The sequence below is a fragment of the Thalassophryne amazonica genome, chromosome 10, assembly GCF_902500255.1.
Source record: "Thalassophryne amazonica chromosome 10, fThaAma1.1, whole genome shotgun sequence".
Classification (NCBI taxonomy): Eukaryota; Metazoa; Chordata; class Actinopteri; order Batrachoidiformes; family Batrachoididae; genus Thalassophryne; species Thalassophryne amazonica.
The window spans coordinates 100,541,351-100,566,141 of record NC_047112.1 but is presented as its reverse complement, the minus strand read 5'-3'; the positions used below and the strand labels follow the sequence as shown (position 1 = coordinate 100,566,141).

At 43.0% G+C, this 24,791-nt stretch overlaps 1 protein-coding gene across 1 annotated transcript in view; it reads right to left on the bottom strand.

Annotated features, from left to right (window-relative positions):
• The window catches only part of oca2 (oculocutaneous albinism II), a 288,339-nt gene that overhangs the window by 107,186 nt on the left and 156,362 nt on the right, over positions 1-24,791 (bottom strand). Inside the window, exon 15 of the mRNA XM_034180628.1 lies at positions 13,548-13,680. Within this exon, the coding sequence (XP_034036519.1) occupies positions 13,548-13,680 (133 nt within the window). The remainder of the gene's footprint in view (positions 1-13,547; positions 13,681-24,791) is intronic.

Here is a 24,791-nt window from a genome sequence, read left to right as displayed (position 1 = left end):
TCTTCATTGGCTTCCTGTTAATTCTAGAATAGAATTTAAAATTCTTCTTCTTACTTTTAAGGTTTTGAATAATCAGGTCCCATCTTATCTTAGGGACCTTGTAGTACCATATCACCCCAATAGAGCGCTTCGCTCTCAGACTGCAGGCTTACTTGTAGTTCCTAGGGTTTGTAAGAGTAGAATGGGAGGCAGAGCCTTCAGCTTTCAGGCTCCTCTCCTGTGGAACCAGCTCCCAATTCAGATCAGGGAGACAGACACCCTCTCTACTTTTAAGATTAGGCTTAAAACTTTCCTTTTTGCTAAAGCTTATAGTTAGGGCTGGATCAGGTGACCCTGAACCATCCCTTAGTTATGCTGCTATAGACGTAGACTGCTGGGGGGTTCCCATGATGCACTGTTTCTTTCTCTTTTTGCTCTGTATGCACCACTCTGCATTTAATCATTAGTAATCGATCTCTGCTCCCCTCCACAGCATGTCTTTTTCCTGGTTCTCTCCCTCAGCCCCAACCAGTCCCAGCAGAAGACTGCCCCTCCCTGAGCCTGGTTCTGCTGGAGGTTTCTTCCTGTTAAAAGGGAGTTTTTCCTTCCCACTGTAGCCAAGTGCTTGCTCACAGGGGGTCGTTTTGACCGTTGGGGTTTTACATAATTATTGTATGGCCTTGCCTTACAATATAAAGCGCCTTGGGGCAACTGTTTGTTGTGATTTGGCGCTATATAAAAAAATTGATTGAAATTGATTGATTGATAAATGGTACCAACGGTCAATCTCAGTTTGTACAGGGGGCCAAAGTTAAAGTTGCTCCAATTTTGGTACAAAGTGATGCAAATTATTGGTTGAGTGAATAGGGTTTTAAAAAGGAATAGTTTGCACCATGTGTCGTACTTAGTTATCATGTAACAGGGTAACATATGTCATATGCCATGGAATCCAATGGACGTTGACATTGTTTGACCTTTACTTTGGACAGTAAACATTCAACACAGTCAAATCTATTTAATTTATTAATCCTACTAGCTCAACCAATAATTTGCATAACTATTTTAAAAAATTGGAGCAACTTTAACTTTGGCCTCCCGTACAAACTGAAATTGAGCTTTGTCACCGTTTTTGCTGTTTTTGCCCCATAACTTCATAACATTCAGTCAAAGATAGTCCAAACTATACCTTTTTGGAATCTTTATGGTTGGATGAATAATGTGGTATAGTTTTCAATATGATTGGAGCATCTTTTAATTTTGATCCCTGTGTAATACTTCATTGACCCCTACCTGGCTGACTATTGAAAAATCGAGTGGATAGTCTGCTTTTTCAAAAGAGTAATGTCTCAGGACTATTTGTGTTGAATTTGGTGCTTGTATCACCATTTGAAAGATTCCCCTGTAAATATTCTCTAATCTGCTGCACTATCTATAAACTTTGATCTCAGTGAAGAACCTGATGCCATGTTTATCCCAGAGCCTATGACGTAGCCTCCCAAACAATGTATTGGCTTTTGCTTGGCGATAAGCTATCTTGTCATCAATGTTAGCACAATGTTAGCATGCTTCCTAGACAGCAATGTTTTTTTGACTGGCTTGAGTAGAATGTTATCTATGGTTACCAGCAGATCATTGTTGTTGTTTGATGGCAATGGTTTAGTAATTTTTAGAGATATGATTAGGCCAAAAGTCTGTTAAAAGCTGTACATCTTCTCATGAGTTGGCAACCAGAGCCAGTCATCTGCAAATAGTAGTTCTCTGACCTCTATCAATGTAGAACAGGATGTAATCACCATTCTCCACATTCCTGAAGGCATCAAGAAGCATGCAAGAAAATACAATGGCAAAAAGGGTGGGTGTTAAGACACAGGCGTGCTTTGTCTCATTTGTTACAAGGAAAAGCTCAGAGGTATTCTTCTCAGGACAACCAGTTTTCTGTAAAGGTTTCCACAGGCCTTTGTGATGTATGTTATCAAAGTCCTTTGTGAGATAAACAAGCACTGCATATAGGCGCTGGTTTTGCTCAGCAGTCTTTTCTTGTAGTTGACAGACAGCAATTATCATGTCACATCCTGAGCAGCAATCATACTGTGATTCCAAAGAGATGTGATCTATGATGTGGTGGATCGTTCTGTTGAGTATGATACATGTAAGGATCTTTCCTGCTATGGACAGGAGGGATATGCCCCTATGGTTGTGATAGCCAGTCTTGTTTCCTTTGCTCTTCTAGAGGTACACAATGAACATGTTGCTTATGTTTTGTTGACCACAACAGCGAAGCTAGTATGTGTACAAAGAGAGAACAAACACTCCGCTTCAAAAAGTCATCTGTTTGTTGCAAGATACACAAGTTACACAGCAACAGAGCTCTGCACCAGTGGGTAACACAGCGGTGGATTTGTGCTTCAGCTGAGGCTGATGGTGAAAATATACAAATGTTTTCAGTCAGTTTGCTTTGAGACTCAGTGCAGGGACATGTGCACTGACCTCCTCAGAAACAGCCAGTGCTGCAGCAAGAATGTAAAATGAGGGAGCTGTTATTAGGAGGCGAGGCCATCCCATGTCAGGCAGGTTGCTAGGTGATTTTAATTGGATAACTGGTAGAGGAAATAAACTTTGTATTTGATGCATTTCTGAGTTCAGACTGGGTTTTGCCTGCGTGCTTTCCCCAGGTGCTTCTAAAAGAGCGACTCCCTACGGTACAAATAAAACGGCTATGCTGAACAGTTGCCAAGGTGATCAGCGGAGGCTTCCTTCAATGTGCAGTGGATCTGTGGTCTCTTATTATAATGATCTCAAAGGGGGTAAAGGCACTGCAGAACTGTGAGTAAACACTGGTAACAGGTGACTGTGTTTGGCAGGATGGAAAACAATTTCAGAGAACAATTTGTGCCATATGTTTGCCAGTTATCAACTTCCAAACATATGCAAAGATAAAGTTATAGTTGCATCTATTGTGATTCTACAGTAAGATCTCAGCCAGATTACCTGAATAGATTAATTTATAAAACCAAATTCCAACTGGATGGCTTTATACTAAAGCAAGAAGAGAAATACAGGAGAAATGCCTACCATCTAGTTAGAATTAGGGACGGTGATGAATGGAAAACTGCGTTTAACACACCTTCTGGTCATTATGAATATTTAGTCATGCCATTTGGTTTAACAAATGCTCTTGCAGTATTCCTGGTTAATGATGTTCTGCGTGGTGTATTAAATAAGTTTGTCTTTGTCTACCTTGATGATATCCTGATTTTCTCTCCTGATGAGGAAACCCACATTCAGCACATCAGAATGGTTCTGCAGCAATTGCTGAAAAATGGCCTGTACATACAGTCTGAAAAGTCTGAATTCCACAAACCTTCAGTACCATTTCTGGAGTTTGTGTTGGCTGAGGGAGACATCAGGATGGACCCTTGCAAGGTGGTGGTGGTGGCTGACTGGCCCACCCCACGCACTCGTAAGGAGGTTCAACGCTTTTTAGGTTTTGCAAACATTTACAGGAAATTTGTCAGGAATTTCAATTAGGTCACCTCACCATTACATAACCTAACCTCCACTCACAGGTCTTTTGTTTGGTCCGCAGATTGCAGCTGCATTCAGGAAATGAAGAGACGGTTTTCCTCCGCCCCTGTGCTACTCCTCCCTAACCCCTGCCGGCAGTTTGTGGTTGAGGTGGACGTGTCTGACATTGGCATGGGGGCTGTTGTAGTGGAAAGCTGCACCAACCTTCAACATCCTAAGTTTGAATTAAGCAAAGGTCATGAAATTTCTTCAAAGGAGAAATTTAACACAGCAAGGCCTGTTTCTGTGTAGGCTCTCAGTTGTCAAGGTGGTTTCCATAGTAGAGAAGCTTGAATCTTCGACTGGACTGGGTTGCTTGACACGAGGACGTTTTGCTTCACATCGCAGAAGCTTCCTCAGCTAAAATTCTTGCTCTGGTAGTCTGACTTCTGTCTTGACTCTTGTAGAGAAGAAGCCACAAAAGCTGGAGTTTTAAACCTAACCAGTCCCCTCCTACCGAGAGGCCGACTGCTATAGGCTGGTGACTAAACAATAGCTCTAATTAGCACCTATTGTGCTCTAGTAAGCACCCTCCTAATGACAGGGCAGCTGTCCCTCCTAATGTTGGGACGGAAGCCTCTCCTGATGGCTCCCCTGAGGACTCTCCTGATGACGTGAATGACTCATTACCATGAACAAAAGACTGAAACTGCTTTGAAATGAGTACCCCATTGTAAACAGGAGACAAAACGTGTCTCAGACCCCCTCCCCGGTTAAGGCTGGGTTTCAACCGTTTCACATAGAATGCCTCTTTGACCCCTCTCTCAAACCATGTCTTCTCTCTGGCTAAGATTTTAACTTCCTTGTCCTCAAACATGTGGTTAGTGTCTTTAAGGTGAAGATGAACTGCAGACTGAGGTCCATTTGCGCTCTCTCTGCGGTGCTGGTATAGCCTTTTGTGTAAAGGTTGCTTAGTCTCACCTATGTAGTGTTCATTACAGTTTTCCTGACATCTGATAGAATACACTACATTGCTCTGTTTGTAACTAGGGATCCTGTCCTTAGGGTGAACTAATTTCTGTCTCAAAGTGTTAACCGGTTTAAAGTAAACTGGTATTTTGTGCTGTCTGAAGATCCTCTGTAGTTTTTCCCCTACTCCTGCTAAATAAGGGAGAGACACTCCTCTTCTTCTTGTCTCTGTCTCCTGTCTATCTGGTCTCTTTGTTTTCTGGGAGTTCTGCACTTTGTCCAGGGACCATCGTGGGTACCCACATACTGTGAGGGCTTTCCGTACAAGTTGTTGTTCTTTAGACCTTCCCTCTGCAGTTGTGGGCACCTGTAGGGCTCTGTGTTGAAGAGTCCTGATCACCCCGAGCTTGTGTTCAAGGGGGTGGTTTGAGCCAAAGAGCAGATATTGGTCAGTGTGAGTGGGTTTTCTGTAAACCCCTGTCTGGAGCTGCCTGTTCTCTCCAATCGTAACATCACAGTCCAAGAAGGCTAAATGGTTGTTTCTGGCATCCTCACGTGTGAACTTGATATTGGAATCCACCGAGTTGATGTGTTCTGTAAAGTCCTCAACCTCCTGTTGCTTGATTTTAACCCATGTGTCATCGACATATCTGAAGCAGTGACTGGGAGAGATGCCCATGAAAGATGTCAAGACTGTCTTCTCCACTCGCTCCATGTACAGATTGGCCACAGTGGGGGATACTGGAGACCCCATCGCACAACCATGGATCTGCCTGTAGTAATTCCCCCTAAACAGGAAAAACGTGGTGTTAAGACAGATCTCCAAGAGTTGGCAGATGTGGTCTGGTGTGAGTTTGGTCCTTTCAAATAGAGACACATCCTCCAGCAGTCTCTGCCTCACAGCTGAGATGGCCTCAGCGGTGGGGATGCAGGTGAACAACGATGTCACATCAAATGACACCATAGTTTCATCTGCCTCCAGCTGCAGGTTCCTGATCTTGTTCACAAAATCTTGTGTGTTCTCCACATGGTGGTCTGAGTTACCCACTAGAGGAGCCAAAATCCTCTAGTGCTTGGCCAAATTGTATGTGATGGAATCTGTGCTACATATAATAGGCCTGAGTGGCACGTCCTGTTTGTGGATTTTGGGCAGTCCATAGATGCATGGAGTGGCGTCCCCAGAATACAGTCTGTAGTATGTCTGCCTGTCGATGAGTCCCTCTTTCTCCAGGTTTTGCAGGCAGCTAATGATTTTCTTCTTATAGCCGCTCGTGGGGTCTCTCTTCAGACGTTCATATGTACTGGAGTCACTGAGCAAGTTGTTGATCTTGTCCTCGTAGTCCGATGTGTTCAGGACCACCATGCATCTGCCTTTATCTGCTGGCAGGATAAGGATGCTTTGGTCCTTCTGCAGTGCTGACAAAGCTTTCTGTTCTTCTCCTGTGATGTTGGACGGAGGAGGCTTAGCACTGTTCAGCACTGCTGTGACTCTTAGTCGGAGGTCCCCAGCTTCTGACTCTGACAAACTGTTATGTTTAATGGCTGACTCTACTGCAGTGATGTAATCTACTGTCGGTATATGTTTAGGGGTCACTAAGAAATTTAGTCCTTTAGCAAGCACATGCTTTTCTGTCTGTGTAAGAACCCTGTCGGACAGATTCATTACCCAGTGTTCCCTGTTGTCACTAATTTGTCTGGGTATCAGGCAAACATACTACAGACTGTACCCTGGGGACGCCACTCCATGCATCTATGGACTGCCCAAAATCCACAAACAGGGCATGCCACTCAGGCCTATTATATGTAGCACAGATTCCATCACATGCAATTTGGCCAAGCACCTCAAGTGGATTTTGGCTCCTCTAATGGGTAACTCAGACCAGTGATTCTCAACCGGGGTGCCGCGGCACCCTAGGGTGCCGTGATCAATCGTCAGGGGTGCCGTGGGCAATTATCAAATATCACCATTATCGGGTGTATGTGCTGTAATAGTGTGGCAGATGGTGTAATGCTCTTTTATTCCAGTAGATGGCAGCAAAGCGCGCAGTAGCGCTGAGCCGTGTGTCGACAAGGAGGCGTGATCGCCATTTTAATGCCGGGCAAGTTAGTGATTTGCGTGCATAGAAGTTCACTTAGTCTCGTCAAGAAACAGGTGGAATATGCCGGAAAGCTGCGCATGTTGGCAAAGTCACAAACGGAGGAACAAGGGAGACAATATTTCCTTCCATAAGTAAGTGGTTTTGGTTAATGTTGTCACTTTGTCTGTGATATTTGGATGATAAACAGCTGTATGTCTCCTGCCGTACCTGTGTCGCCCGATGACACGGATCATTAATTTCACTTATGTCTAGTTGATATTTTCCACTGCTAGACCAATGTCTAGTTAAAATTCTTGTCGTTAGTGACTAAAAATTGTTCGACAAGACTGGGGAGTTTTTTTTTTTTTGCACCTTAAAATAATGAGATTAATGACCCGCGCTGTGCTGCCACACACACAGAGATGTGCACACACACACACACCGCTGACTTCATGAATGAAACTCGGTCAATAAAGGATAATTGTGTAAAAATATAATATCTATAAATGTATTGTAATGGTTTTAGGAGCCGCGCTGCGTTGAACAGCTGCAGCAGCTCAGCCGAGCAGCGTAGCTTATCAGCGCAGATCCGTGTAACTTTCAACACTAATATTTGAGAGTGTGTGTGTGTGTCAGAGTAAGTTTAATACTTTCCTGACATAATTTAATGTAATTTAATTTTACTGGCTCGATATCCAGGACAAAATGGCATTTTAACACGTATTTTGTGAGCATTTTTCTGAGTGTGTTCAGTCGCGAATCTCCATTGGAAATGCATTAACATCCGGGTACTTCGTCAATATTTTGCCCGGTTAGGAGACGTCATGTCGCTGTCCATGAAGGGACGTTATCGTTTAGTGTGCAGCAATGGGACTGCACTCTCTAGTTCTTATATACGCTCCATGACTATAGTATACTATATTACGTCATATCTGTACCGCACATGTTGCTAACGTGCTAATGCACCGTGTAGAGACAGTCGAGTTAGTGGTGCATGACACGTGACACATGACAGTGGTGTGCCGCAGGATTTTGTAAATATGAAAAGGGTGCCGTGGCTCAAAAAAGGTTGAAAATCACTGACTCAGACCACCATGTGGAGAACACACAAGATTTTGTGAACAAGATCAAGGACCTGCAGCTGGAGGCAGATGAAACTATGGTGTCATTTGATGTGACATCGTTGTTCACCTGCATCCCCACCGCTGGGGCCATCTCAGCTGTGAGGCAGAGACTGCTGGAGGATGTGTCTCTATTTGAAAGGACCAAACTCACACCAGACCACATCTGCCAACTCTTGGAGATCTGTCTTAACACCACGTTTTTCCTGTTTAGGGGGAATTACTACAGGCAGATCCATGGTTGTGCGATGGGGTCTCCAGTATCCCCCACTGTGGCCAATCTGTACATGGAGCGAGTGGAGAAGACAGTCTTGACATCTTTCATGGGCATCTCTCCCAGTCACTGCTTCAGATATGTCGATGACACATGGGTTAAAATCAAGCAACAGGAGGTTGAGGACTTTACAGAACACATCAACTCGGTGGATTCCAATATCAAGTTCACACGTGAGGATGCCAGAAACAACCATTTAGCCTTCTTGGACTGTGATGTTACGATTGGAGAGAACAGGCAGCTCCAGACACGGGTTTACAGAAAACCCACTCACACTGACCAATATCTGCTCTTTGGCTCAAACCACCACCTTGAACACAAGCTCGGGGTGATCAAGACTCTTCAACACAGAGCCCTACAGGTGCCCACAACTGCAGAGGGAAGGGCTAAAGAACAACAACTTGTACAGAAAGCCTTCACAGTATGTGGGTACCTACGATGGTCCCTGGACAAAGTGCAGAAGTCCCAGAAAAGAAAGAGACCAGATAGACAGGAGACAGAGACAAGAAGAAGAGGAGTGTCTCTCCCTTATTTAGCAGGAGTAGGGGAAAAACTACAGAGGATCTTCAGACAGCACAAAATCCAAGTTTACTTTAAACCGGTTAACACCTTGAGACAGAAATTAGTTCACCCTAAGGACAGGATCTGTAGTTACAAACAGAGCAATGTAGTGTATTCTATCAGATGTCAGGAAAACTGTAATGAACACTACATAGGTGAGACTAAGCAACCTTTACACAAAAGGCTATACCAGCACCGCAGAGAGGGCGCAAATGGACCTCAGTCTGCAGTTCATCTCCACCTTAAAGACACTAACCACACGTTTGAGGACAAGGAAGTTAAAATCTTAGCCAGAGAGAAGAAATGGTTTGAGAGAGGGGTCAAAGAGGCATTCTATGTGAAACGGTTGAAACCCAGCCTTAACCAGGGAGGGGGTCTGAGACACGCTTTGTCCCCTGTTTACAATGGGGTACTCAGGTCAAAGCAGTTTCAGTCTTTTGTTCATGGTAATGAGTCATTCACGTCATCAGGAGAGTCGTCAAGGGAGCCATCAGGAGAGGCTTCCGTCCCATCATTAGGACTACCAGAGCAAGAATTTTAGCTGAGGAAGCTTCTGCGATTTGAAGCGAAATGTCCTCACGTCAAGCAACCCAGTCCAGGCGAAGATTCAAGCTTCTCTACTACAGCAAGGCCTGGTAAATCTCCAGGTGTCAAAGGGAGACCCTCCGAGCCAACGCAGGATGGCTCGGTGTCATAAACCCCCACCCTTTCCAGGATTTAAGACTCCCCAAAGTGCATTCCTCACGGAGCTGCGAATTACCTTATCAAGATCCCAAACCAGATGTGCTAGTTCCTCTCTCATAAAAAGAAACAGACCCCAGAAAGACATATCTGCCCCAAAAGTCCTAAAAATATGTCTTAACAACCAGCCTCAAGAAAAACGACCTCACTGAAGAATTGCCATCAACTTGTTGATCACAATCCAGTTTTTCTGATCAAAATCGACCCAGTATGGACCCAGTTCACATTGTGTGATGAAATCCAAAACCCAGGCCATTCCAATCCATGGAACAAGAATGACCCCTGTTGGACGAACTGGGGAAGGGCATGTGACCAACTCGTGCAGAGTTAAACTGTAACCACATTTTTAAAAAAATGTATTGTATTTTTATATCCAAAAAAGAAAACAAAAAGAAACAACATGTGACCATTTAACCTTACACGTGAGATTTATATATATCTGGTATTTTGTACTTTGATTATAGACTGTAGGAAGTTTATCAAGTGTGTTTTTCATATAATTGTGTTGTGTGATATCTCCACGGAAAACCATGTTTACTAGAGTTTGCAATACAGGACTTGCTTGGTTTGTAAGCAGGGATTTAGGAATAACAGACACTGCTTTATTAGAAAACTAGACAAAGAAACACAGAGAAAACTACAGTACCCAGAATTCTTGGGGGTGGAGCTTTTAACCCGGGGAATCGTTCTCTTGCTTCCTCTTCACTCTTGCTTCCTCTTACGCTCTCTTTTCTTGGGTCCTGAGACACTCGCGTCACCGTCCAGATTTTATGACCCTTTGTCCACCACCACGTGGCTTAAATTTTTTTCTTGTTTGTGCGCGCCAACAAGAAATTGCTTTTTCGACAGAACTTTTGCTCAACTTTTGTAAAGTTAAATGCGCAGGCTCAAAAACGACGACAGAAGACGAATTTTTGTTTTTGTGAATAGAAAATAAAACGCTCAAGCCTTTATTCTGACGGAGCCCAGACTATGAGTGCTGCAGAGATAAAAACATCCAGGTCAGCTAAGCCACAACAGAGAGTGAACTGCCGTCGCAAGTCACAGTCTAACAATGGAAAGTGCCCCTGGTAACCCACAAAAGCGGGCACGGTGACCGGCAGAGTCCCTTTGCCAATGTACGGGAGACAGCTGTGCAGACGGACAGCTCCTCGACTGAAAACCAAACGGCTTCCAGCATCGGACCTCACGGAGACCAGCTGCACTGCGCCTCCAAAGTAAGACCGGGGCATGTCAGAGATAAACAGAGTGGCTTTATTTAATTCTATTCAAAATCATTCATCTTCTCTCACGTTAATAAATAACAAAAATAAATTCCCCGCTGATGAGGCCAAATTTAAGTCCTAAAATTCCAGCTACGAAACCAAATTATCTGAACGTCATATAATCATTGCTCATTGAAATTCGTCATCATCCAATTGCTTACTGTGATATGTCCTGTTATTTAACTCCTGCGTTAAATAACTCCTGAGTTAAATTAAATGTGTGAAGTTGTCTGTGATTTTGTGTGAGGTGTCGGATCTGACCTGCAGAACTTACTCCTGAAGATTAGACTGATTTTAATATTTCCTATTGACTGACCCTAAAATCAGCGATATTATAACCTTGTTATAATATCATTCAGTCATAGGTGGATCCCCCAGTATTCAAGGTAAAATTATCCACCAGTGATAATTTCAAATATCCTAAAACACATATTATATTCTTTCTATTCTGCTACACTGTCCTCTCCCAAATTTGTCCCCGGGATGGTAAGTTGCATCTTTGTACTTACAGTGAGGAAAATAAGTATTTGAACACCCTGCAATTTTGCAAGTTCTCCCACTTACAAATCATGGAGGGGTCTGAAGTTTTCATCTTAGGTGCATGTCCACTGTGAGAGACATAATCTACAAAAAAAATCCGGAAATCACAATGTATGATTTTTTTTTTAATAATTTATTTGTACTGCTGCAGTACAAATATTGCTGCTATATTGTTACTGCTGCAAATAAGTATTTGAACACCTACCAAGCAGTAAGAATTCTGGCTCACACAGACCTGTTAATTTTTCTTTAAGAAGCCCTCTTATTCTGCACACTTTACCTGTATTAATTGCACCTGTTTGAACTTGTTACCTGTATAAAAGACACCTGTTCACAGTCAATCACACTCCAACCTGTCCACCATAGCCAAGACCAAAGAGCTGTCTAAGGACACCAGGGACAAAACTGTAGACCTGCACAAGGCTGGGATGGACTACAGGACAACAGGCAAGCAGCTTGGTGGAAGACAACAACTGTTATGATTATTTATTAGAAAGTGGAAGAAACACAAGATGACAGTCAATCTCCCTTGGTCTGGGATTCCATGCACAATCTCACTTTGTGGGGTAAGGATGATTCTGAGAAAGCTCAGAACTACACAAGAGGACCTGGTCAATGACCTGAAGAGAGCTGGGACCACAGTCACAAAGATTACATTAGTAACACATGACACGCTGTCATGGTTTAAAATCCTGCAGGGCAGCAAGGTCCCCCTGCTCAAGCCAGCACATGTCCAGGCCCATTTGAAGTTCACCAGTGACCATCTGTATGATCCAGAGGAGGCATGGGAGAAGGTCATGTGGTCAGATGAGATCAGAATAGAGCTTTTTGGAATCAACTCCACTTACAATGTTTATAGGATGAGAACAACCCCAAGAAAACCATCCCAACCGTGAAGCATGTAGGTGGAAGCATCATACACTGGGGGTGCTCTTCTGCACAGGGGACAGGACGACTGCACCGTATTGAAAGGAGGATGGATGGGGTCATGTATTGCAAGATTTTGGCAAACAACCTCCTTCCCTCAGTAAGAGCATTGAAGATGGGTCATGGCTGGGTCTTCCAGCATGACACCGACCCCAAACACACAGCCAGGACAACTAAGGAGGGGCTCCGTAAGAAGTATTTCAAGGTCCTGGAGTGGCTGAGCCAGTCTCCAGACCTGAACTCAATAGAAAATCTTTGGAGGGAGCTAAAACTCCAAACCTGAAAGATCTGGAGAAGATCTGTATGGACATGTGCTACTGGTTTCTGAGATAACATACTTCCTTCAAACCTGGCTCTCCACAAATGCCTCACCACTGTAGATCCATCCTGTGTATCACCTCTTATCAAGTCCAAATCAGCATCATACCCATCAAAATACAACAAAGTATGAAACCCTGGAAGGTACAAGCTCAATGATCTAGCTCACACTTCAGTGTCACAGATTGGGTAGATCTCATCCAACAGCCCACCACTTGTCTGAGAGTGATTGGCACAACTAACCTGTCTAGGAGTAATTTCTATGTCCTTTTGCCAGTAACTCAAACCCTACAGTCCAGCAGTGGAGTCCTAATAACTGTCAGGCTACTAGACATAATTCTACATTGTGGAGGTTAGCTTTCCCTGTCCTGCCTTAGAGAAGAGGCCCAACACAGGGTATCTGCTGTATTCTGATATGATAAGCTTCTACATCATGGCATCCAGCTGGTCCTGCCACTTCTGTCCAGAACTCAGAATGGCTTCCTCACTCTGCAAGTTCATCCAAATAGGAGGACCTTCTGAAGGCTGGTTTCCTGCCTTGTTCCTACTCACAGGCTGAAAGATCCAAACACCACAACGTCCAGTTGTTTGAACGCCTGTCTGACTTCCCATGTTTGTTTGAATGTTTGTTTTCCATTTAATGTTCAAATTGCAAGAAACAAGGTTATTTTTTATTTTTATTTTCCGTTTTCCATCAAGTAACTATAATTAAGTATAATTTCTGATGGTTTACTATTAAATTCATCATGCAGCCTGTAAAATGAGGGAACAGAAAAATAATAGCAAAATAAATCAAATGGTCTTCGAGTTAAAGGTGACACATACAAATGAATGCAACCAACAGTCCAAAACACAGACATTCATTAATACGTATTGAATTAACAAATGAAACTCAACTATTCAAATTTAATGCAACAGAATCAGTCATTATTTACTTAATTAATGATTAACTATAAACTGTATGCATATTCATAAATTAATCTTTTTTAATGACCAACCAAAATAATTGTTGTTGTTGACCTACGCGTGAAAATGAAATGTTTCAAAATTTGCTGACTGCAAGAAGGCAGAGTATGCCATGAAATTACATCTGACACAACAGTGTCATCTGATGAACACTGTGACTGGGATTCTCTAGGAAATTAGCTGTAGTGTGTATCACTAGAGCGTCTTTTGCCATTTAAATCGGGGAGTAAAGGTTTACTGACTTTTACTGCACAGCAACCCCTCACAAGCTGAGTTTTTATTTTTGTGACCCAACATCACTCACCTACTATTTCAATGGACTCTTTGTTGTAAAGTTTTTTGTTCCAGTAGAGCATCCTTAGGAACGGAAATGAGGTCAGAAGAACAAGACATATTCCGAGGAACATGTAGCCTGTGAAAGTGGCAAAATCAATCCCCTGAAAGACACAGAAACACAAAGAAAGAATTAAACATCTTTGAACGTAAAGGCTGCTTTTGGAATAGATCAAAATTTGGAAGTATCCCAAGACATCAGAGTTACCAACACAAAACATCTGAGAAAACATCTGTTCTTAGTTAAAATTAATCTTCTGATGAGTAGAAAAAGCCACTTTGGACATCTGGCTTTGAAATGTATTTGAAGGAAGAAAACAATGTGCCTTCATATCTCTTCTGGCATCATGTGGCACTTTGACATGAGCTTTTGTGTATTACTTGCACTGTGAGGGAGCATCAGCTGCAACAATTTGGCCATGTGGCCCATTTCTCTGTGCATGATCCAACACGGAGGCGTCTGAGTGCTGAGGACCCCACTAGTTGGAGAAGGCCGAGGGGGCACCCACATTTCACCTGGCTGCAGCAGATAGATGGTTATTTTAGAGGTGTAGGAATGAACCGGTTGTCTGCCTGGGTGGTTGTCATCAGGCCCGGCACCAGAAAAAAAATATTAAGGGGTCGATGAGTTTATCACAGGGGGCGGGGTCCCCCCCCTCCAAAAAAAGTGCGCACCGGAGGGTACCTGCCTCTGAGCGTGCGTAATGAATTGGGTGTGCTCCTAGAAAGCTTGTGTATTTAGGCTACACCGTTGTAAGAGACTGAGTAAGAGTAAAGAGTGATGACAGTATTTTTTAATTATTATTTGAACGTATAGACCCTCGGTCAACTGATCTCCTGCATACCACAAAACCAAACCAACAACTGATCTGAGAAACGACACGAGACAGTAGATTAACCCCACATACAGCCCTCCATCACAAGCGCAAACACAGCGCAATTGGGCATGACAGTCACACAACGGGTCAAAGATAAACCTTTCATGTAGATATACAGTGGTCCCTCGTTTATTGCGGGAGTTACATTATAAAAATAGCCCACAATAGGCGAAATCCGCAAAGTAGACAGCGTTATTTTTTTACAATTATTATAGACGTTTTAAGGCTGTAAAACCCCTCACTACACACTTTATACACTTTTCTCAAACAGGCATTAACATTTTCTCACTTTTCTCTCGTGTGTAAACACTCTCAAAGTTCAAACCTTAGTAGAAAAATAAGACCAAGCTGTTTTCAGGCCCAAACATTTGTTTGAGAAATAAAAATAGAACGTTTTTCTATAAATAATTATGATGGCTTTTAGAACTAACGAATTTAATTTTAACGATCAACGTACAAGGTTGGACACATAAGAAATTATTAATAGTGACTGACCAGTATTTCACAGTTCCTCTGATCGCGCCTCTTCGTCCTGGCGCCACGCCACTGTCGCGTCTTTTTCCACTCACACCTCGCTGCAGGTGTCTTTTTCTGAGTGAAGAACACAGTTATGGGTAGTTGTTGGCGCTCTTTTTTCTTCCGGGCGAGAAGATTCTTATAAACAGACACGCAAAGCATGCAAAACTGGACTAAAAAAATCTGCGAAACTGTGAGGCGCTATATTTTCCAGTATTTCTTTTTCTTTCTTTTTTATTTTTATTTTTGATAACTCTCACATCCAAGGGGGCGAGGTTGATGACGTGAGGGGGCATCGCCCCTAAATGCCCCCTTGTGGCGCCGGGTCCGGTTGTCATCCAGGACCCAAGGCGGTTCCGTGGTGGTGTAAATGTGGCAAAGCGCAGCACCAGCGCATGCTCCCAGTCTCAACTTTTGTGTTGCCCACAGAATCATATTCTCACTGCAAAACCTCTCACTTCTGATTTCACCACCCACATAGCAATATGCCAGGGGCTGGTGCACAGGACGTCCGATGACACCGAGTAGTTTATTTCATCTTAAGGCCAAAACACACCCATGATAAAATGATTAAATGCAGCCTCTTTGCGCCTTGCACCCTACTTGGATACTCAGGTTGTAGAGCGACATTAACTTTTCAAAATGACCATTTTGCATTTTAATCCTCTGGGGTGCATGGATGCGCTGGCACATCTGGGCCACTTCGTGTCCTGCTTCTACTCATAGATCAATGTATGAATGCCATATTGACAATAGTTAATAGTATTGGGCGCCATCGAGAGAGTCAACCCCACCCACCCCAAAAAGCCAAAAACATATTCTGCTTAGGGCCCCCTAAAAGTCTGGGCTGCAGAGACTATATGTCACATTTCCCTCTACTACATCGCTTATTTATCCCATGACATCACCTTATTTATTATATGACATCACATAATATTCTAGTTCACTCAATTCTGCTTGCAAAAACTTGTCACTTCCACAAAGTCTGTTGCTGTTGGTCACCATCAGTTTAGCCTTGTTTTTTAATGTCAGTATTTCTATCTTTTTTTTTTTTTTTTTTTTTTGGTCTCACTACATGTAATTTTATGGTTGTTTGTTTTTTTATGTAATCCTTCAGACAAAGTAAACCTGAAAATCAAACATTTCTTTATACCCTGAACTGTGACTCTGATGTCTGCATACTTCAGTGAGTCTTCTGTCTGGTTTGGAGATCCATTTGATGCAGAGAACCACTCAGTGAAATTACAACAAAAACTGGTAGAGAATTTGTAAGCTGCATGTTATCTTGTTCTGTAGCAAATCAAATACAAGGACACTGTGGCAAGGGGCAAAATCATTTTTCAGTTGTGCCATGATTATTTCTCCCACAATCCCCTTGAAACAAACAACTGAGCATGCAAATACACAACGGAGAGAGTAAACATCCACAGTCGGGCAGGCTGCCGTTATCAGAGCCCAGACACGACTGAACGAGCACCGCGCTGTGTCCCTCAGGCCGCATCACCTGGGAAACGGACAGCAGACCGTGGGAGACTGGTAAGGTTAAGCTACTATGTATAGACGGAGACTACGTAACAATGTGCCACTAAAGGCTAAAATGTCACTCACACTGAACAGATGCCGATCAGGCAGGTGGAAAATGTTGCGTCTTCCAAGTGATGTGGCAGTGTAGCCCTCTGACTGTGACCAGATGAAGCAGCCCAGATTCAGTCTGAGACAACATACTATGTGGCTGCATGGGGCACAATAAAAGGTTTTATTATACATCCGACTGAAATCCTTTGTTCTGATTGGCTGATACTTTTCACAATAAATCATCCAAAGTTAACAATAGCCACATTATTGCCTGATCCTGCACCATTTCAGGCAACATTATGAGTGATTGTTTTGTCATAACGGGGCAACAATGTTTCGCGCATGTGCAGGGGTGATGCATCGCAGACGACATCATGGAGGAGAGCAGAAGGTTTGCGTCCATGGATATTGATGGGATAAACGCTCTTCTATCCAAGAAAGACAGTGAGAGTACCGCAAAAAGTATCAAGAAAAGTTCCGCACTGTTCAAGGAGTTTTTAGTGAACGCCGACGGGAAAGATTTGCATGGTGTTTCACCCGATGAGTTCGAGAAGCTTCCCACTGCCACACTCTACCATGAACTGGGACAGTTCTACGCATCAGTGTGCTCCAAGTCTGCGCTCCAAGTCTGAAACACAGTACCATGGTACCAAACAAATGATGACTGGTTTATTGGGCAGCATAATGAAATGTCACCCCGAGGGATCATTGTTGTCCAAGGCCAAAGGCCGCGGGCAACAATGATCCCGAGCTGGAACATACCATTCAACTTGGCTTCGCCTCGTTGAATGGTATGTTCCAGCTTTTACCTCATGAAATATTCATACCATTGAACTCATAACCATTCATTATTTGTATACTGACACATCAACGAGCCAGCACTTCTGTGTCATGTTAGCTTTCTGTCAGCAAGAGACCTAGTGACTGAGGAGGAGGAGGATGAAAAATAAAGATAATTTCTCTTTACACCATAATGACTCGCTGGCATATCAGGCAAGTCATCAACAGGCATCCTGATTTAAAATTTTACCCAGCTAATGGCAGACAAGCTACGTCTGGCATTTTATAAAGTGAAAATTTATGCTTTAGTTTTAAAGTAATGCACTAATTTAGAAGGTTTTAGTGTTTGGACCACACATGCTGTAGTGCATTATGGGTAAAGTTTCATGACAGGAGAAATGCACTGAGACGCTATGATGAGGCTGCGCTTTAACTTCTGTGCCTAAAACTCTCGTGAATATATTCTCTCGGTTTATAGACATTGGTATTGTGTTTGTTCTATGTAAACATGCCAGAAGCTCAGTTTTATTAAAAGTTTTCAGGGTCTCTATTGCCATCTACTGGCCAGTAGGTGGCAGTGTTCATCGCAGTATTGGCCATATCCCATAATCCTTTGCATGCCAGAGAGTTGTTGCAGCCTCTTATTAACGTGATGAAAAGCATAAAAATGTAAAAACTGTATGCCTGTTGATGACCTGCGTGATATATCGGCGAGTCAGTATGGTGTAAAGAGAAATGATCTTTTTTCTCTCTCTCTTCCTTTCTCTCCTGTAACCAGCTCTCCTCTGCCTGTAGAGGACAGAGAAACATTTAACAAGTAGGTCCTAAAAACTTTGACTTCAGACTTCACAAATGTTTGTAACTGTTAAGCTTTATTCGCGATGCCTGCAAAAAATACATTAGCAAACTAAAAATGATCGGACCTAAATTTATCAGAAGCTAATTGGTCCGCTGATAGTTTTCAAAGTTATCTGAAAAGCTAATCCCATAATGAAAACATTAGCTTCTATAATTAGCGGATTAGCAGAACTGTGTCCACCACTGGACTCATCTTAGTGCTTTGTTGCAAATCTGTCTCCAATTACTCTCCAACAGTCGCAACCCAGTGAGATAGCATCCTTATAAAGAATGTAGTCCATCCATTGGCACCTTCCTCCACTCTTGCATGTCACCTTATGCGCCTTCTTTTTCTTAGGGTAAGTACAGTAAAACTCACATATAATGGATTCAGTGAATTTTGTTCATTATAATCAAAATCGGTTACATGTATAAAACGGAACAAATCCACTATGTGTATAAAGTGAACAAAATCTGTTATATGTATAAAATGGACAAAATCCATTTTTTCTAAGTTCGCTGCAGAGTGGTACCTTCTTCTATTCTAAATTATCTATTCTAGATTTATGCTTCTGCAACTCTAAGTCTGTGGCCATGCAATGATGTTGACGTGCGTATGACCCTTTAAAGTTCTGTGTTGCGTCTTTATGTAATTTGACACAGGAACAGCAGCTACTTCTGGATTAATTTGTCCCTCAATGAGCTTTACTTCTTTATGCAATCAACCTCCAAAGCAACAACATGGTATGTACAATTTTCATCCATGAATTGCAGGTCATTTGAGTGTCTTTTTCTCACTCTTTGTTGTAAAGTTGGTCATATTTGCTGACTTTTCTGCCAAATGTACTTGATCCACGATCAAAATATAATCGGCAAGCACACTGACAAAACGTTTAAAATATGAAGGGAGAAGATGGAGTGAAAATGTAAAAGTGACAAATCACAGCCCTTGCAGTCTCAACCATTTAGCAGGTGTACATTAGACTCCGGGGAGGGTTCGCAGCCAGGCCAAGGGCTGTGATCTAAGGCGGTTTAGTTTGCCACACCCAGGGATATGTGTGCAACTTAACACTATATTACAGTGCAGGCAACAAGCAGCATTTTGTTAATAATCACTGGCCTTGAATTACACCCTGCCTCATCTAGGCACCGGGTCTGAGCACAGTTTGAAAACAATACATGGCCAGGCTTTTAATCACAGAAATATGGTACCCACTTTCCTTGAATTGGTGAGAGTCAGTGCTAAACTTAATTTTGTACCTCTGTTACTGGGCATGCCCAGACTGCTGTTTGGTACATGCAAGGGGTTTATAATGGAAATGCATTGCAATTGGATGGGACGTTTTGTCTGATGTGAGCGAAAATCCATGATACAAAATCTATTATGTACTGTGTTTATTACATGGAAACCCATACAAAAGCATAGAGACTTTTGCTTTTGTCCAGTGAGTGCAAATATCCGGTTGATATGATGACAGTTTAGGCAAGTTTTATTCCATTCACAATAGCAATTTCTATTCTTTTTGCAAAATCTACTGTCATCTGCCCTTCCACATTCCTCTCAGTAATAACATATCTACCCATTAGTTCTTCATTGCCTCTGTTGCCTTCACCAACATGGCCATCGACGTCCGCTCCAATCACCACTCTTTCATGCTAGTATACATTCTCTATCATCTCACCTAACCCAATCCAGAAATCTTCTTTGTCCATCTCTCAACCTACCTGTGGGACATATGCACTGATGACATTCATAATGACCCCTTCAATTTCCAACTTCACACTCATCACCCTGTAGGACACTTGCTTAACCTCCAGCACACTCTTAACATACACTTTCTTTAAAATGACCCCAACACCATTTGTCCTCCCATCCACATCATGGTACAACAACTTAAACCCACCTCCAGTGTAACCTGGCCTTACTTCCCTTCCACTTGGTATATCCACCTTTCTTCTCGCCATCATATCAGCCACCTCTCTCCCTTTATCAGTCAACCTGCTAACATTCAAAGTCCCGACTCTCACTTAGACCCTGGTAGTTTTTCTACTCTCCTTCTGTCTCTTGACACGTTCTCCTTTTCTTCTTCTTTGCCCAGCAGTAGCCCAACTTCTGCCAGTACCCTGTTGGGCAATAGCACCCTTGGCAGTTGTTGTTAACACTGGCCTCATCTGATCCGGTATGGAAATTTGCTTTTTGTTTAAGCTGGAGTCCCTTCCTAACACATCCCTACTCATTTATCCCTTGGGACTGGTACTCAGAGTGTGCTGGCTGCACACCTCATGTGGGTGAGGTTTGACAAATTTTACAGTTAATGCCCAACTTCCTTCTATCCTCCTCATTTATCTGGGCTTGGGACTGGTACATCCATGTGGCTGAGCTGTTAAAGATTTTCTTGATATGTAATTTAAAAAATCTCATTGCACAACTAACTGTGCCCATTTTTCATACATCAACAAGATCAGATTTACTCAATTGTTGGACAAAATATGTCTTTACAGAGTAAAAGTTGCCCTCACTTTCAGGGTTCTACCTATGATGAGAGATACTGTAGACAGACAGACAGACAGACAGACAGACAGACAGACAGACAGACAGATAGATAGATAGATAGATAGATAGATAGATAGATAGATAGATAGATAGATAGATAGATAGATAGATAGATAGATAGATAGATAGATAGATAGATAGATAGATAGATAGATAGATAGATAGATAGATAGATAGATAGATAGATAGATAGATAGATAGATAGATAGATAGATAGATAGATAGATAGATAGATAGATAGATAGATAGATAGATAGATAGATAGTGTGGTGTAGATATGTTACAGAATGGTGACATCCTCATGTGTGAAATTTCAAGTGCTAAAGCTACAGCAGGGTGCATAAGCTGAAATGTGAAGTTGGTACCACTTCTTTTCCAGTTTTGACAGGTTTAATTCCTGTGATTTATGATGGCAGAAGGAAAAATATAAATTGGTCTCACAGCACTTATATTGCATCTCCATTTATCATCTGCAGATGGACATAAATAAGGGTCAGTGCCCATAGCTGCATAATGCAAACAGATTTTGCTGAGCGGCGATAACATGTATACAGGCAACAACTGACAGTAAATGTATCCAACACATTATATCAAACAACAGCAAAACTACGCAGAAGAATCACCATACTCTGCTACTGAAACTATGTTATTTTGTTTCAGGTATTTTTGTTTTGTATTTTACAATTTCAATCAAATATGTTCTGCTTAATTTAAAGGAATGTAAGTAATAAGACAGAAACATAATGACATGAAATGTGACCAAAGCAGCCACAAGCATAAGAAAGATTAGTTCACATCAAGAATAACAACAAACAGCATTTTTATCTTTGTTGTCATAAATGTTCATTGGTGTCCATTTATGCTGTTGGCCAGGGGGGGGTGGGTCAGCTAATTTTACAATTCACATAGCACTGTAAGTTCCCATCACAAACACTGTTTGTTTGTTTTTTTGTTTGTTTGTTTTTTTCTTTTTGTTTTTGTTTTTAGGTCAATTTTAATGGGTTTACAAAGATATGTATGAATTAGTGGAAATTGTGGGTAGCAGATTCAGAAGAGTCCACCAAGGTTACATTTTGCATGGAGGCCACATATACTGCATCCAGAAAGTATTCACATGGCTTCACTTTTCCACATTTTATTATGTTACAGCCTTATTCCAAAAGGGAGTATATGCATTTTTCTCTCTCAACATTCTACTCACAACATCCCATAATGACAACATGAAAAAAGTTTATTTTTGAAATTTTTGCAAATTTATTAAAAATAAAAAAAACCTCTCAAGCTCCATCAGGTTGGATGGGAAGCGTCACTGCACAGCCATGTTCAGATCTCTCCAGAGATGTTCAATTGGATTCAGGTCTGGGCTTTGGCTGGGCCACTCAAGGACATTCACAGAGTCACTCCTTTGATATCTTGGCTGTGTGCTTAGGCTGAATCTCAATTCTGCCCCTTGGCCCTTCCCCTTACCCCTTCCCCTCCGTTTTGTGCGGGCATGAGAGACAGAGGGGTGTCTCAATTCTCTCTTTGGAGTGAGGCGGAGGGGGAGGCAGAGGGCTTCAAACCCCTTCGTTTGGTGTGAATCTGGATGCACACTCCATTTGGAGGGGTAGGAGGAGCTTACTGCTGTCTCCACAGAAATAAACATGGCGCCAAAAGAGCCGCACAAATGAAAGCGGCTTTCATTACAAATTACGCTGTTTAGAAAGTTATAACTTGCCAAAAAACTTTACAGGCAGTTGTCTACGACAGCAACATGTATGCTGCTGGATGCATGTTGCGTATATTGTCGTTCTGAGGAATATCGTAACTTTGCTCGTGCGCTGAGGGGTTATAATGCGCATACACACGAACGCTACGATAAGACACTTTTATATCTCACAATGGAGAAAATCGTGATAAAGGATAAGCACGTAATTTGTATGTTCATAAATCTTTGGATAATATCAATCCCTGCTGTTGGATTTCAAGGTGTGTAATGTGTGTATTTTGTAAACAAACAGGGAGCTCTGAGCGCTCTCGTCTCCAAATAAACTTTCAGGCAGAAAATCAGGAGAAGTTTCATCAATGGGATTAAATTGGAAAATATATACACACACATGTATATTTGTAACACATAACCTGATGTCCTGCTATTATTTGTCTAGGAAATTTCTAAAGGAAATAGTGCTGGATGCAACTAGATGCAGCCCATAACATACATACAGGTGCTGGTCATATAATTAGAATATCATGAAAAAGGTGATTTATTTCAGTAATTCCATTCAAAAAGTGAAACTTGTATACATTCATTGCACACAGACTGATATATTTCAAGTGTTTATTTATTTTAATTACTAATTAATCAATTACTAATCAATCAATGATTAATCAATCAATATTAATTATTACTATTGTTGATTAATTATTATTAGTATTATTAGCATTAATTATTAATACTATTAATTATTATTATAAATTACAAATTAATTACATTAATTAACATGACATGATTGTTGGGGAAAGTGTAGTGACACGGACCCACAACAGGGGGCGCAAATGAACGGTCAATAGATGAGCCAAAAGGTAACAATTTAATGTAACGATTATACAGACAATCACAGAGTCTGATAGCAGTCAATACACAAAGGTGACGTGTGGGCAGGCTCGAGGATAGAAGACGTCTGTCCTGAGAAGGACCACACGATTTCCACCGCCACAGAACCTGGTGAATACTGGAGCCGCCAAGTCCCGAATTCCCAGGTGATCACCGTCCCCGACTGTCGGATCTGGTACTGCTGGCGAGGAGCACAAACAGTGAGATGTGGGTGTGTGCACACCCAGTAACAAAACAGTCAGAAGGTGGAAAGTCACCTCCACCTTTAATCACACACTGGTGCAGCTCCTGTTAAACCACTTATCTGGATTGGGTGTGAAGCGTAGCCATCGCTGTTCACACCAAACGCCAATCCAGCTGATAAGGCACACCACAGGAAAACGGCTGCAAAAGAGTTCAGACTATTATTTAAGTTTAAGTCAGCAGAGAAATTACCTTCACAGGTAGATGATATCTTGGCAGCGAGGTGGAGATGACGTCCGGCTTTTATGGAGTGGATTGATGAAGTGGAGATGGGTGACAGCTGTCATGAGTTGATGAGTGACAGCTGTCAACCCCGGCTGTGTCCATGGCGGCAGCACCCTCTCGTGCCTGAAGCGCGCACTTCAGGCAGGGCGCCCTCTGGTGGTGGGCCAGTAGTACCTCCTCTTCTGGCGGCCCACACAACAGGACCCCCCCCCTCAACGGGCGCCTCCTGGCGCCTGACCACGCTTGTTCGGGTGACGGTGGTAGAAGTCGGCCAGGAGGGCCGGGTCCAGGATGAAGCTCCTCTTCACCCAGGAGCGTTCTTCTGGTCCATACCCCTCCCAGTCCACCAAACACTGAAACCCCCGGCCCCTACGACGGATGTCCAGGAGCCTGCGCACTGTCCATGCAGGCTCCCCGTCGATGATCCGGGCAGGAGGCGGCACCGGTCCAGGAGTGCAGAGGGTGGAGGTGTGGTATGGCTTGACACGGGAGACATGAAAGACCGGGTGGATCCGCAGTGAAGCTGGTAGCTTCAGCTTCACTGCGGCCGGACTGAGGACTTTGAGGATCTGGAATGGTCCAATGTAACGTTCCTTCAGCTTAGGGGAGTCCACTTGTAAGGGGATGTCCTTCATTGATAGCCATACCTCCTGCCCGGGCTGGTAAGCAGGGGCCGGGGAACGCCGGCGGTCTGCATGGGCCTTAGCCCTCGTCCGGGCCTTCCATAAGGCATAGCGGGTGGTACACCACACCGTCAGCATCTTCGCAGGTGGGCCTGGACCGAGGGCACACCGACCTCTCCCTCCACCACGGGGAACAGTGGGGGCTGATACCCCAGACACACTTCGAACGGGGAGAGGCCGGTGGCAGAGGACACCTGGCTGTTATGGGCGTACTCGATCCAGGCCAGATGGTCACTCCAGGCCGACGGGTGCGCGGACATGACGCAGCGGAGAGCCTGTTCAAGTTCTTGGTTGGCCCGCTCTGCCTGTCCGTTCGTCTGAGGATGATACC